Below are 15,986 nucleotides of genomic sequence, written 5' to 3' on the forward strand. Positions count from 1 at the left end.
CGGCAGCTAAGCAATTCCCGCAAAGCAGGAACCAAAGCCATTGGAAGGGGACAAGGCTGCAAGATGCACCCAGGGCTGTTGGGACCAAAAAAGAGACAGGCAAAAAATGGATGTTCCTTCAAAAAGATGAAATCGAGTTCGTTAAATCCTAATTGAAGCACACAGACCTCTTTGCAATTTGCAAAGCTGGCTAGTAAATGCTAGTGTGGTTCTTCCCAAGGTAGAATAAGAGAATCGTGGAATTGTAGAATTGGAAGGGGACCCCCAAAGGTCATCTGGCTCAACCCCACGCCATGCAGGAATCAGAGCTAAAGAATCCACGGCAGAGAGCTCTCCAGCCTCTGTTTTAAAACCTCCAAGGAACGAGAGACTGTCCCCTTCTGAAGGAGTCCATCCCACTGTCGACTAGGGCTGGGCAATATCTGGTTTTCAACATCATGATATATCACCAGCTAAATATCTCGATATCTCGATATATCACAATATATATCTGTGGTGGCAGAGGGCCTTGAAGAGGCTCCCTGCGGCAGTGGAGGGCCTTAAAGTGTAAGGAAGCAGTAGATTTAATAAAAATATTAAATAAACTTTCACATAATATATTCACCCCTCCATTCCCCACCCCCCAAAAGCCCTCATCCCACCAATCTTTCGCTTTTAATCAAAAGGAGGGAGGGCAGGCAAGAAAGCAAAAAAATAGTCTCCTTTAAATAATAATAATAATAATAATAATAATAATAATAATAATAATAAACATCCTTTCCTTTAAATATGGAGGAAAGCTATTTAGGGGGAACCAACCATGTAAACACCACCAGAAAATAAAAATAAAAACTCTTTCCCCCTCTTTTTTTTTACTGGTGGCGATGAGTGTCAGGGAAGAAAGAAGAGCTTTCCAGTTCTTTGCTTGTCTATCTGTCGGGGGTCCCTCCTGGATTGTTAGTGGAAAGATATTGTGAAGTTGAAAGAGTTTGCTGGTTTCTGTGAGGGCTTATCATCATTTCTTATGGGTTAGGAGGGAGGAGGGAGAGAGCAAACAAAGCTGGAGACAAGGTTCCTGCAAATTATCTGCAAATTATCTGCAAAGTATTATTATTATTATTATTATTATTATTAATAATAATAATAATAATAATATATAATATTTATTTATATCCCGCCCTCCCCAGCCGAAGCCAGGCTCAGAGCGGCTAACAACAATAAAAGTAACACACCATTCTAAAATCAATTCATTCTAAAATCAATTCAAAATCAAATTAATGGCCACCATTGGGCTAGAGTTCTGTGAGGATTACCAAAGGCAATTGTCAGACTGTGCCTTGGCCAAAGGCCTGGTGGAAAAGCTCCGTCTTGCAGGCCCTGCGGAAAGATGTCAAGTCCTGCAGGGCCCTAGTCTCTTGTGACAGAGCGTTCCACCAGATTGGGGCCACAGCCAAAAAAGCCCTGGCTCTGGTTGAGGCCTGCCTAACCTCTCTGTGGCCCAGGACCTCCAAGATGTTTTTGTTGGAAGACCGTAAGGTCCTCTGTGGGGCATACCAGGAGAGGCGGTCCCGTAGGTACGGGGGTCCTAGGCCGTATAGGGCTTTAAAGGTCAAAACCAGCACCTTAAACCTGACCCTGTAGTCCACCGGGAGCCAGTGCAGCTGGTATGTTGTTGTTGTTGAGTCGTTTAGTTGTGTCCGACTCTTCGTGACCCCATGTTCCAAAGCATGCCAGGCACTCCTGTCTTCCACTGCCTCCCGCAGTTTGGTCAAACTCATGTTGGTATCTTCAAGAACACTGTCCCACCATCTCGTCCTCCGTCGTCCCCTTCTCCTTGTGCCCTCCATCTTTCCCAACATCAGGGTCTTTCCCAGGGAGTCTTCTCTTCTCAGGAGGTGGCCAAAGTCTTGGAGCCTCAGCTTCAGGATCTGTCCTTCCAGTGAGCACTCAGGGCTGATTTCCTTCAGAATGGAGAGGTTAGATCTTATTGCAGTCCATGGGACTCTGCAGAGTCTCCTCCAGCACCAGAATTCAAAAGCATCCATTCTTTGGTGATCAGCCTTCTTTATGGTCCAGCTCTCACTTCCATACATCTCTACTGGGAAACCATAGCTTTAACAATACAGACCTTTATTGGCAAGGTGATGTCTCTGCTTTTTGAGATGCTGTCTAGGTTTGTCATTGCTTTTCTCCCAAGAAGCAGGCGTCTTTTAATTTCATGGCTGCTGTCACCATCTGCAGTGATCATAGAATCATAGAATCATAGAGTTGGAAGAGACCACAAGGGCCATCGAGTCCAACCCCCTGCCAAGCAGGAAACACCATCAGAGCACTCCTGACATATGGTTGTCAAGCCTCTGCTTAAAGACCTCCAAAGAAGGAGACTCCAAGAAAGTAAAATCATGGAACCCAAGAAAGTAAAATCTCTCACTGCCTCCATTTCTTCCCCTTCTATTTGCCAGGAGGTGATGGGACCAGTGGCCATGATCTTGGTTTTTTTTATGTTGAGCTTCAGACCATATTTCGCGCTCTCCTCTTTCACCCTCATTAAGAGGTTCTTTATTTCATTTCAATGATATGGTGATTTACTGCACAGCCCTACTGTTGAGCGGCTCCTAATGTCAGTCAGATCTTCTTAATGCTCAAAACTGGAAAGACCCGTAGAGGAGCAGCGGCCGGGGGCATTTTCGCCCTCATGGCAACATCAAATTAGCTGGATAATTTGTCTACTTTTATAACCATTCTAGGGTTACATGCAGCAGTGGAGAGGCAGGCAGGGTGCTGTAGCAGTTTGGGCATCATACTTGAACCAGGGAGAGACCAAGGTTCTCGCTCTATTGGCCGAGGGAGCCGGCGTACAGCTTCTGGGTCATGTGGCCAGCAGGACTAAGCCGCTTCTGGCGAACCAGAGCAGCGCACGGAAACGCCGTTTACCTTCCCGCCGGAGCAGTGCCTATTTATCTACTTGCACTTTTTGGGGTGCTTTTGAACTGCTAGGTTGGCAGGAGCAGGGACCGAGCAATGGGAGCTCACCCTGTCATGGGGATTCAAACCGCCGATCTTCTGATCAGCAAGTCCTAGGCTCTGTGGTTTAACCCGCAGCGCCACCCGCGTCAAATTGTATAAATCCTTATATCATCTATCTGCTATGTTAACAATCAATAAATTTGCGTATGTTTATTCAATAACTGCCCAGGGGTCCAATTCATTTTCTTGTCTTTTTAAGTAATTTGTAAAGAGTTCCCATTCTTCTTTGAAGTCACAGTTGTCCTTATCTCGCAATTTATACGGTAGCCAGCTCTGCATAGTTCATCAGTTTCTCTTGCCGCTGTTCTTTTGTCGGGATTTCCTCATTCTTCCATCCTTGTGCAGTCAAGACTCTTGCCACTGTTGTAGCATACATAAATAGATTCTTCATTTTCCTTGGCAGGTCTTGTCCTACAACCCCTAACAGAAATGCTTCTGGTTTTTTAACAAATGCCATTATAAACATTTTCTTCAATTCGTTATATATCATTTCCCAGATTTTTTTAATTTCTCTACATTCCCACCACAAACCAGCCACTGCCTTTCAGCCCGACCTCCCTCCCAGGGTTGTTATGGGGATTAATTGGGGGCAGGGAGAACCACGTTCGCCACCTTGAGCTCCTTCGAGCTGTTCAAGAGGAGAGCAGACCCCCTCAGAAGGGGGAAGCCTGTGGGGTTTGAAAACAGAGTCTGGAGAGCTATCTGCCGGGGATTCTTCAGCTGTGGTTCCTGCAGGGCACGGGGTTGGGCTAGATGACTTTTGGGGTTCCCTTTCCATCCTAGAGTTCTACGATTCTGCAAGCTTTTGCATGTGCCGCTGTATTAAATACACCATAGTTCTCTCTTTCATCCAACCAACCAACCCCACTGCTGCTGGGCTCTCAGGCCCCCAAAGTGAGAAAGCTAGTCCCACTCTCGTAGCACGACTTCCTTGCGAGGATTCTCCCCTCCCTATAATCTGAGCAGAGGGTGCATTGCTATTGTCTTTTCCCTGATAGGGTTCTGGAAAGGACACCACCCAAGATAAGTCTGGAACTGCCCTCTGACGCCTTGGCCGCCATCCAGGGTGCTCCTTGCCAGCTTTCTTCATCCTGTTCTCATATGCTAGTTATGCACCCTCAAAAGTCCAGAAGAAATCCGAGGGTTCTGTCCACCACCTCAGAAACTGCATTTATTTATATCCCAGTTCCAAGGAGCTCCAGGTAGTGTCCAGGGCAGCTGTCCACAGCTCTATCTGGTACGTAGGCTGAGTTCCTCCCTGCCCGCAGACTGTCTGGCCAGAGTGGTGCATGCTCTGGTTATCTCCCGCTTGGACTACTGCAATGCGCTCTACGTGGGGCTACCTTTGAAGGTGATCCAGAAACTACAACTAATCCAGAATGCAGCAGCCAGACTGGTGACTGGGAGCGGCTGCTGAGACCACATTACACCAGTCCTGAAAGACCTACATTGGCTCCCAGTACATTTCCGAGCACAATTCAAAGTGTTGGTGCTGACATTTCAAGCCCTAAATGGCCTCGGCCCAGTCGACCTGAAGGAGTGTCTCCACCCTGGACACCAGGGTCCAGCTCCTAGGGCCTTCTGGTGGTTCCCTTCCTGCGAGAAGTGAGGTTACAGGGAACCAGGCAGGGGGCCTTCTTGGTGGTGGCACCTACCCTGTGGAATGCCCTCCCATCAGATGTCAAGGAAATAAACAACTATCTGAAATTCAGAAGACATCTGAAGGCAGCCCTGTTTAGGGAAGCTTTTAATCTTTGGTGTTTTATTCTGTTTTTAGTGTTCTGTTGGGAGCCGCCCAGAGTGGCTGGGGAAACACAGCCAGATGGGTGGGGTGTAAATAATAAATTATTATTATTAACATATATGAGGTTCTCTCCCTGTTCATTGAAACCCCACAACCACCCTTTGAGGCAGTTCAAGCAGAGAGATAGGGACTGGCCCAAGGTCTTACTCAGGGAGTTCCATGACTGAGCGGGGAATTCAAACCCTGTACTCACAGGCCCTAGTCTGGCACTTTGACCGGTTCTTCTCCAGTTCATTTAATCCAGGATTTCTCAAACTGGGATCTCCAGCTGTTTGGGGACTACACCTCCCATCATCCCTGACCACTGGCCTTGCTAGCTAGGGATGATGGGAGTTGTAGTCCCAGAACAGCTGGAGACCCCAGTTTGGGAAACCCTGATTTAATCCCCCTAAAAAAGGAAAGTGAGACTTGACCAAGCAACTGAAGGCAGGTGGGGCAATGCTGGGCCTCCGGTGGTTTTTCCGTTTTTGGTGCAGCCACAAAGAAGGCCCTTGTCTTCCATGGGGAAAATCTCCAGCATCAGAGCATGGACAAAGCGCAGGAGCACCGAAGGATGTTGCAGTAGTCCAAGCGGGAAGAATGGAGCAAATGATTCAGCAGAGGAAACACAGCCCAGAATAATTAAGGAGATAGTACAAGAATACTTGGCTAGTCTAGATGTATTCAAGTCTCCAGGGCCAGATGAACTGCATCCAAGAGTATTAAAAGAACTGGCAGATGTGATTTCAGAACCACTGGCAGTCATCTTTGAGAATTCCTGGAGAACAGGCGAAGTCCCGGCAGACTGGAGGAGGGCAAATGTTGTCCCTATTTTCAAAAAGGGGAAAAGAGAGGACCCAAATAATTACCGCCCAGTCAGTCTGACATCAATACCAGGGAAGATTCTGGAGCAGATCATTAAGCAAACAGTCTGTGAGCACCTAGAAAGGAATGCTGTGATCACCAATAGTCAGCATGGATTTCTGAAAAATAAGTCATGTCAGACGAACGTGATCTCGTTTTTTGACAGAATTACAAGCCTGGTAGATGAAGGGAACGCAGTGGATGTAGCCTACCTTGATTTCAGCAAGGCATTTGACAAGGTGCCCCATGATATTCTTGTAAAGAAGCTGGTAAAATGCGGTCTTGACTATGCTACCACTCAGTGGATTTGTAACTGGCTGACTGACCGAACCCAAAGGGTGCTCATCAATGGTTCCTCTTCATCCTGGAGAAGAGTGACTAGTGGGGTGCCACAGGGTTCTGTCTTGGGCCCGGTCTTATTCAACATCTTTATCAACGACTTGGATGATGGACTCAAGGGCATCCTGATCAAATTTGCAGATGACACCAAACTGGGAGGGGTGGCTAACACCCCAGAGGACAGGATCACACTTCAAAACGACCTTGACAGATTAGAGAACTGGGCCAAAACAAACAAGATGAATTTTAACAGGGAGAAATGTAAAGTATTGCACTTGGGCAAAAAAAATGAGAGGCACAAATACAAGATGGGTGACACCTGGCTTGAGAGCAGTACATGTGAAAAGGATCTAGGAGTCTTGGTGGACCACAAACTTGACATGAGCCAACAGTGTGACGCGGCAGCTAAAAAAGCCAATGCAATTCTGGGCTGCATCAATAGGAGTATAGCATCTAGATCAAGGGAAGTAATAGTGCCACTGTATTCTGCTCTGGTCAGACCTCACCTGGAGTACTGTGTCCAGTTCTGGGCACCACAGTTCAAGAAGGACACTGACAAACTGGAACGTGTCCAGAGGAGGGCAACCAAAATGGTCAAAGGCCTGGAAACAATGCCTTATGAGGAACGGCTAAGGGAGCTGGGCATGTTTAGCCTGGAGAAGAGGAGGTTAAGGGGTGATATGATAGCCATGTTCAAATATATAAAAGGATGTCACATAGAGGAGGGAGAAAGGTTGTTTTCTGCTGCTCCAGAGAAGCGGACACGGAGCAATTGCTCCAAACTACAAGAAAGAAGATTCCACCTAAACATTAGGAAGAACTTCCTGACAGTAAGAGCTGTTTGACAGTGGAATTTGCTGCCAAGGAGTGTGGTGGAGTCTCCTTCTTTGGAGGTCTTTAAGCAGAGGCTTGTCAACCATATGTCAGGAGTGCTCTGATGGTGTTTCCTGCTTGGCAGGGGGTTGGACTCGATGGCCCTTGTGGTCTCTTCCAACTCTATGATTCTATGATTCTATGATTCTATGTTCCCTCTCATGCATGCACCGACTCTTGCTTCTGGATATCCAGATCTTGCCCGAAGGTCTTTCTGAAGCTCTTCTGTTGTGTCCTCCGAAACTCGAGTCAGCCGGGCTTCCCCTTGGCTCACCTCGCTTGAAGTCGAGCTGCGTCATGATTCATTTTGCGTCAGGAGCTGAAGGAGCAGGAAGGGGATTTCTACGGAAAAAAGCCTCTCTCTCCTGCGGAGACAATGTGGGGAAGTGGAAAGGGAGACATTGGAGCAGACTCTCCAAGATGGGGATTTTATGGCCCTGGCCGTATTTTGCCAAGAAGCTGTTGGGAAGGCTATTTGCTCCTTCCTATTTTTAAATTGGGTCCAGCTCCATCCGTCGCTTGTCGTCTCCAGCCAGTGCAGCTCTGTTTCCTTGGCAAGGTCTCCACCTCTCCAGGGAACTTCAAGACAGGATGGTTAACTTATCTGGTTTTCCTTTTGGCATTTAGCATTGTGTCTCAAAGTGGTGCAACAGATGTTTTGCCTGAAAACAGGGATCGGTCCAAAGGACTTATGGGTTGTTGTCAGCAGATTAAGGCCGCCTGCAGTCCTCTTAAAGACCCTTAGCAGAACCTCAGTCCCATTGAACTTGGAGGGACTTGCTTCTGGGTAACAGAATCCTTGAACTGTAGAGTTGGAAGGGACCCCGAGTTTCATCTAGTCCAACCCCCTGCAAGGCAGGAATATGCAGCTGTCCCATACGGGTATCGAACCTGAAACCTTGGCATTATCAGCATCATGCACTAACCAACCCAGCAATTTGTATGTTTAGTATCTTTTTTGTGAACTGCCCTGAGACCTCTGGGTATAGGGCGATATATTATTATTATTATTAATAATAATAATAATAATATCAAATAGATGACTAAAGAGGATGCAGCATGATGGCAGAGTGAACTCCCTTCCCAGTCCATCATCCTTTGCGTTGTGCATTCATTATGATTCGTAATGATGGCATTGGAACAGTTAAACACCGTTCTGATTTCCAGACTGATTGTTTTGGCATGGACATAAGTCTTCATTTGCAATCTCCTTCCTTGGAGGTTTTTAGGTAGAGGCTGGATGGCCATCTGTCATGGATGCTTTAGTTGAGATTCCTGCATTGCAGGTGGTTGGACTAGAGCAGGGTCAGCAAGGTTTATCTTGCCTAGGCCGGATCAGTCCTGCGGAGATCCCTCTGTTGGCCAGATCGCGCGTGCGATTTCTGGCACCTGCACAAATGCGATTTCCGGCGTTTGTGCTTGTGCAGAAGTGATTTCTGGCACAGCGGAAGTGAGTCTCCATGCCACACAGCGCCAATTTAACTCAGCACGCGGGCAGGTGGCTCAGTCTGGGGGCGGCTTGTGGGCTGGTCAGACAACCTCTGCAGGCCGCTTCCGGCCCCTGGGCCGCAGGTTGGGGACCCCTGGGCTAGAGGACCCTTGGGAAGCCCTTCCAAACGCTACAATTCTGTGATCTGTGCATGGCCTACAGCTCCCTGCTGCATTCCTGCAAATTTTTATGCAACAGACGGCCATCCAACCTCTGCTTCAAAACCTCCAAACAACTCTGACTGTCAGAAAGTAATTCCTGATGTTTGTTTGTTTGTTTGTTTATTTAATTATTTATTTTAAATAATTATTTATTATTTTTTTAAGATATCAATTCCAACAGTCATACAACATAACTTCTCATCTTATACAATATTTAAACTTCAGTCAACACCTCTGATGATTTTCCATTCTCTATCACTTATTATGCATTTCTTAATATCTATTACATTTAATTGTATATAATTCCTTATATATAATTCCCCTCATAGTCTTTCTTGCAATATTTCAAATAATTCACCTTACAAAACTTCTTGCAATCCCACTAGCGTAATCTGTTCATCACAATTGCTTTTCAGATAGTTCGTAAATTTACTCCAGTCTTCTGAGAATCTGTGGTCCCGCAGGTTTCAAATCCTTCTTGTTAATTTATTTAACTCTGCATAGTCCATCAGTTTCATCCTCCATTCTTCTTTCGTCGATGTAATTCCTGATGTTTAGTTGGAATCTCCTTTCTTGTAACTTGAAGCCATAGGTTCAGGTCCTGCTCTCCAGAGCAGGAGAAAACAAGCTTGTTCCCTCTTCCATGAAGATGTCCAGCATTTAAAATGCTAGTTTTAAACTTTTATTTTCTAAAGAGAGCTGAACTTTAATTGTGTCCAATATCCCAAGCTCTGCTCTGAACCCCCTGAGAACTTTTGTCCTTCCCTGTTCACAGTTTCTCCTCTTCTTCTGTTTCCTCTCAAAGGTTCCTGGGCGAAGCCCATGTTCCCCTGCGGGACGTCCTGGCATCTCCCAACCTGGCGGCCAGCTTCAACGCTCCCTTGCTGGATGCCAAGGGGCAGAGCACTGGGGTAAGTCCATTTCTTGGTGGTACATCTCACTGATTCGCAGGAGGAGGAAAGAGAAGTCCATCGACCAGATGATGATGTTGTGCACACTCTCAGTCAAGTCCTATCAACCCTTGGCCACTCCAGTGATGGCTGGAAACATCTCACCTGAAACTCTGGGGAGCCTCTGTGAATGCGTAGATAGATAAACTTTATTCGCATTAGCCAACGGCCATAGTAACATAAAACAAGCAATATATACAATTAAAAAGACAACAATGGGTAAAAAGGGCAATCAAATGACCAAGATTATTGTTATTATTGATAGTGGCTCTTAATCTCATTGCACCCTTGATAAATCTAGCAATCTTTGCTGTTGTCTGATCTGATAAAAGAAAGACCAATGTGGCCGCAGATGGGCGGCCTGGGATGGTGAGTAGGAGTGGGGTGATGATCTCATTCCTCAGATCTTTAGAAAGGGGACAGGACAGGAGAACATGAGCCACTGTTTCCAGATTCCCATCTCCACAGGGGCAGAGTCGTTTCTCAGTTGGAATCTTTTGGTATCTGCCCTCAAGTACGGCAGAGGGCATCGCATTCAGTCTGGCCAGTGTGAAGGCACATCTGCATTTTGGGATAGTTAATTTATACAAATATGGTGCCAGGGAATCAAACTGAGAAGGGGAAAAAATGGCATACCAAGGACAGCGTTTCTTTATAATGGCCAGATTGTTCTGTTGCTTTAAGTCCTTCAGACGCTGTCCAATTAGCCTTTTTGCTTTAATAAAGCCCGTCATGAGAAGCTGATGTGGGTGGAGTCCGCAGGAGAGGAGTTTTTGGTGCACAATTTTAGACCACACACTTTTATGGGGGTCTTGTGTCACTAAGGGCAGTAGACCGGGTGGATCTGTGAATGTGTAGACATTAGTGAGATCGGACTGAGTAAAAGCAGTGGCATAGCATGGCTTGCCCAGGGCCATGGCTGCCTGGAAGGGTGGGTGGGAGAGAGGGAAATGGACGGAGTATGCATGTGCATTGAACTGCCTAACGGTGCCTGTGTCACCCAGGAGATCTCAGCCACAAAAATAAGAAAAGAGCTGTTCCATTGTCTGGTGAAGTTGTTTCCTGCTTCACATGGAAAAGCAGAATTTGACACCTGGGTGCCCCGCACCCCTTGCACCCCCGGGTAAAGACGGCCTTCGGTCTTTGCTCGGATCTTGCGTCAGGGCTCCCCAGATCTCCTGTATGAAAAGAGCTTTGGAAATCAGGCTCCCGGACCTTAGAGCTTCACGGTTTGAGCCTCCTGCTTCTCAGGGTCTTCAGCGAAGGAGCAAAATCTCTGGCTGAGTGGCCAGAATCACGTTCCTTGGAAGCATCGCTGAGAGATTATTCCAGTCAAGTTTTTCTTCGGAAACATTCAGGGTCAAAGAAGGCGACTCTGTCTCATTTCCTTGCTGGGAATTCTACTGCTGAATTGTTTGCAAAGCTAGGAAATTATCCATCACCGGTGGGAGGCAGCCTGCAAACGATACTGCGCCAAAGTGGCAGAATTTGGGAATTTGCCTGCTGATACAATCTTGAATTGCTGGGCCTTAATATGAGTGGTTGAGGTCTGCCCCTTAGTGGCCGGCTGCTGAATCACATCTGATGGTAAAAATAAAAGATGCATACCAAGATCTGCAGTTGGGTTGTGTCTTAGAATGCTTCCAGCTGGCTAGATTTTATATTTCCCACCCAAAGGGAACAGAACTGTTGCTTCTCTTTTGGGTGCAACGTGAGATCGGTTTTGCACCTGGCAGAAGCTACTTTGAAGGCCAAACTCAGCAAGACATTACTTGCATGAAGGCATTTAAAGTGACTGGCCTGGTTTGCGAATAACACCAAGCTGTGACTTATTAAACTAAGGTTCACTGGTTTGCAAATAACACCCTGGTTTGCTTAATCACTGGAATCCTGCCCCACAGCTGAACAATTCACTTGAAACCATGGTTTGTTTTAACCATGGCTTGGTGTTACCTGTGAGCCCAGAACGCTTCCTTGTCCGTAGGTTGTTTGATGACCCCTCCTGAGCTCCAGATGCTCAACAAGTGATAGAGCAAAGAGCAGCTGGAAAGCAACCCAAAGTTTGCAGAAGGAAGCAATGGTTTGTCTTAGCAGTGGCGTAGCGTGGGGGGTGCAGCGGGGGCGGGCCGCACCGGGCGCAACATCTGGGGTTAGGGCAAATCCATGGGTTAGGGGGCGCAAATCCACGGGTTAGGGGGCGCAAATCCACGGGTTAGGGGGCGCAAATCCACGGGTTAGGGGGCGCAAATTACTTGCCTTGCCCCGGGTGCTGACAACCCACGCTACGCCACTGTGTCTTAGTGTTATGTGTGAACCAGGACATTGCTTTGCAGACCACAATTGCCCTCCTGCAAACCTGAGCCTCACCAGGATTTAGAGGGAGCACCCTGGTGTGCTGTGTCAAGGCTCAGAGCACCCCACTTCCATCAGGCATCTTCTTTCCTCCTCAGGCGTGTCTCATCCTGCAAGCCTCCTATGTCCCGCCTCCTGGGGCTGCTCCTTTGTTTCCGCCTCCTGCCCCCCCAGAGCCAAATCCAACTCCCGTTGAGCTGGACATGGTGACAGGTCAGTACGAGACAGTTTCCCTCGGGTCCTACTCTGGTTTCTATTTATTTATTAGATTGGTCAGCTATTCTGAATTACCGTATTTTTCGCTCTATAAGACGCACTTTCCCCCTCCTAAAATGCGTGTGCATCGTATGGAGCGAATGCAGGCGGGAGGCTCTGCTCAGCGCTCCCATTAAAGAGCCGCGTGGAGCACGTGCGGATCTTGGGGGCTTTTCTCCCAGGAGGGAGAAGGGCTGCCCCTCTCCCTCCTTGGGGAAAAGCCCCCAAGAGCCTCACACATGCTCCACGTGCTCATTAAAGGGAGCGCAGCTGTCCATAAGCCAGGACAGCCAGTGGGATCGCAGCGCTGTTTTCCTCTTCCAAAAACTAGGTGTGTCTTACGGTTTGGTGCGTCTTATAGAGCGAAAAATACGGTATGCTTTTTACAGGGGGGTGGGAATGAGGCTGTGGTACCGAGGGGACGCCCAAAGGTTTGGGAACTGCTGCTTTTGAAACAACCTTGTTTCCTGTTCCCTCTAGATACAGCTGGCGAGGAAGAGTCTGAAGACCCCCTTGGGACGGGCGATGAAGCTGATCCTTCCACGGGCCCCTCTGCACCGGATCAAGTCACCCTGCCCAAGAAGCCCCCATCGCACGTGGTCCACGGGACCAAGCGGAGGAGAGCCGCCTCCAAAAAGCTCCTGTCCAACAAGCCGCAAGACTTCCAGGTGATCAAGCGCCCTCTCCTCAGATCGCCCCCCACTGCATCCAAACTTGCAGACTCTGCTGTCCCTCCTCTTGGTCTGACTTCTGGCCCCGAGGCAGAAGGATGTTGTGCAAGATGAGCCCAGATCAAAGGAGATCCGTTTTTGCACCTGGCGTTAGTTGAACTTACAGAATTTGTCTGCAAAGGAGGCAGAGCTGGCTGCCAGCTTGGAAAGGAGTTTGGAAAAGTTCGGGGAGGAGCCGAGGCTTTCAGTGGCTGCTAACCACAAAGGCTACTTCTCCCTCCCTTGTCAGAAGCTGCAAATGTCCCTGGATGCCAGAGGTTGGGAATTGCAGGGGGGCTGCCCTTGAAGCTGACCCAGAAACTCCAGCGGGTGCAGAATGCCATGGCGAGACTCCTTACGGGGTCCTTGCCACGGGATCCCATTCACCCAGTGCTATACCAGCTGACTGGCTCCCGGTGGAGTACAGGATCAGGTTCAAGGTGCTGGTTTTAACCTCTAAAGCCCTATACGGCCTAGGACCCTCGTACCTACGGGACCGCCTCTCCTGGTATGTCCCACGGAGGACCTTACGGTCTTCAAACAAAAACATCTTAGAGGTCCCAGGCCACAGGGAGGTTAGGCTGGCCTCAACCAGAGCCAGGGCTTTTTTGGCCGTGGCCCTGATCTGGTGGAACGCTCTGTCACAAGAGACTAGGGCCCTGCGGGACTTGACATCTTTCCACAGGGCCTGCAAGACGGAGCTGTTCCACCAGGCCTTTGGCCAAGGCACAGTCTGACCCCCTCCTTTGGCAATCCCCATAGAACTCTAGCCCAATGGTTGCCATGAATTTGATTCTGAATTGATTTTAGAATGAATTGAATTGAGAATGCTGTGTTACTTTTATTGTTGTTAGCCACTCTGAGCCCGGCTTCAGCTGGGGAGGGCAAGATATAAATATAATATCATCATCATCATCATCATCATCATCATCATCATTATTATTCTGCTTGAATCCCGCTTGCGGGTTTCCAGTGGGAATGGGTTCAGCAACTCTAGGGTGCCGAAGGGTCCCTCCACATTTGGGCCCCTTTGGTCTTGAGGTGGCCCTGCATGCATTGCATGGGTGCGACATGGTGTGTGTGACGCACGGTGCACGTCGCACGTCCAGGGGCTGGCACCACCAGAGCACTTGTTCTCCTCCACCGCATGCACATTGCGTGTGCACGATGTCACACATGTTCAGTGCACGCTGGGCCCCCTGAATCTTGGGGGCAACCTGGCGTCTCCGAATGGAAATCTGACTGGAGAACAGGATGCTGAACTAGATGATAATGATAATGATAATGATAATGATAATTAATTAATAATAATAAATTTATTTATACCCTGTCCTCCCTGGCCAGAGCAGGGCTCAGGGCAGCTAACACCAATAAAATTTCAGTAAAAACATAAAAAAGGGGAGGGCAATTTAAAATACAGGTTAAAATGCAATTTAAAATGTACCTTCATTTTAAAAGTCAAAACCATAAGGGGAGGGAAACATAAGGGTCAAACTGAGTCCAAACCAAAGGCCAGTCGGAACAGCTCTGTCTTGCAGGCCCTGCGGAAAGATGTCAAATCCCACAGGGCCCTGGTCTCTTGTGACAGAGTGTTCCACCACGTCGGGGCCAGTCCTGAAAAGGCCCTGGCCCTAGTTGAGACTAATCTAACCACCTTGAAGCTCAGGACCTCCAAGGTGTTATTTGTGGACCTGAAGGTCCTCTGCGGGGCATACCAGGAGATGGTATGGGCCCCCTTTGGCCTGATCCAGCTGTCCCTGGGCTCTTCCGATGTTCTCCTTTTGAGGAACCGGCTCAGCCTTGGGAGTCCTTGAGGATATCGATGGCAACCTGCTTCTTCTGCAACTTTGTGGTTTCCAGATCCGGGTGCGTGTCATCGAAGGCCGGCAGCTTCCTGGAGTCAACATCAAGTCTGTGGTGAAGGTCACAGCCGCTGGGCAGACCAAGAGGACCAGAATCCGCAAAGGGAACTGCCCTGTCTTTGATGAGGTGAGGAGGTTGTGCTCGGGTGCCGCTTTTGGGGTTCCCTGGGGGCCATCTGGGTGGCCACTGTGAGAACAGGAGGCCGGACGAGGTGGCTCCCATTTGTCTACCTAACAATGTTCTGCTGCTCTTTTGAGGAGGCCAAAGAGGAAAAGGAGAAGCTCACTGAGTATTTCTGGGTGGGGGCAGGTGGAATATAGTTGGGTGCCATTTCATGGAATCACAGAACCATTGAGCAGGAAGGTGTTGGGATGTGTCCAGGGAATTGGGGCAACTCGCAGGCCCCCAGCTGGCTCCAGCCCACCGGCTGGCAGCCGAGCGAACTCCAGTCTCCCTTGGAACAGCATCAATCAGCAACTTGTAGCTTCAGAAGCCTTTAGAAACTTGAGCATGCTCTATCAGCACAGTGAATGACTCTTCACAACAGAAGTGGTGGACAGAGGCATATGTGAAGCATATTTAAAGGTAAAGGTAAAGGGACCCCTGACCATTAGGTCCACTCGTGGCCAACTCTGGGGTTGCGGCACTCATCTCGCTGTATTGGCTGAGGGAGCCGGCATTCAGCTTCCAGGTCATGTGGCCAGCATGACTAAGCTGCTTCTGGCGAACCAGAGCAGCGCATGGAAACGCCGTTTACCTTCCCGCCGGAGCGGTACCTATTGATCTACTTGCACCTTGACGTGCTTTCAAACTGCTAGGTTGGCAGGAGCAGGGACTGAGCAACGGGAGCTCACCCCGTCACGGGGATTCGAACCGCCGACCTTCTGATCAGCAAGTCCTAGGCTCTGTGGTTTAACCCACAGCGCCACCCGTGTCCCAGGGAAGCGTATTTACGAGCGCTTTATTCAGCATAGTTCAGGACAAAGAAACATGTCTACTCTCTTTCGTGTCCAAGCAAAAAGCAGCACGCACAAAGCAAAAGCAATACACAAACGGAAGTTCCCAGCAAGCTGTGCTGGAATGTGAACAGACATGTGGCATACAACAGCTCCACACATCTGTTTAGGGGGAACAGAACATCATAATCCTAACAAAAGGGACCCCAAGGGCCTTCAACTCCCTTCAGTGCAGGAATCACAGCAAAATAATCCCTGACCTCTGCTTAAAATCCTCCAGCAAAGGAGAGTCCACCACCTTCAGAGGGAGTCCATTCTACCAGCAAACAGCTCCGACCGCCAGAAAGTTCTTCCTGAGGTTGAAATGGATTCTCCTTTCTTGTAA

The 15,986-nt window shown here is 48.5% G+C and overlaps 1 protein-coding gene across 8 annotated transcripts in view; it reads left to right on the plus strand.

Annotated features, from left to right (window-relative positions):
• DYSF (dysferlin) overlaps window positions 1-15,986 on the plus strand; it is a 223,052-nt gene that overhangs the window by 30,572 nt on the left and 176,494 nt on the right. For all 8 annotated transcript variants that reach the window (XM_083631547.1, XM_083631549.1, XM_083631552.1 and 5 more), the window contains exons 4-7: window positions 9,321-9,426; window positions 11,916-12,030; window positions 12,553-12,740; window positions 14,643-14,771. In XM_083631547.1, the coding sequence (XP_083487673.1) occupies window positions 9,321-9,426; window positions 11,916-12,030; window positions 12,553-12,740; window positions 14,643-14,771 (538 nt within the window). The remainder of the gene's footprint in view (window positions 1-9,320; window positions 9,427-11,915; window positions 12,031-12,552; window positions 12,741-14,642; window positions 14,772-15,986) is intronic.

This window comes from Podarcis filfolensis, assembly GCF_964270895.1.
Source record: "Podarcis filfolensis genome assembly, chromosome: 9".
Lineage (NCBI taxonomy): Eukaryota > Metazoa > Chordata > Lepidosauria > Squamata > Lacertidae > Podarcis > Podarcis filfolensis.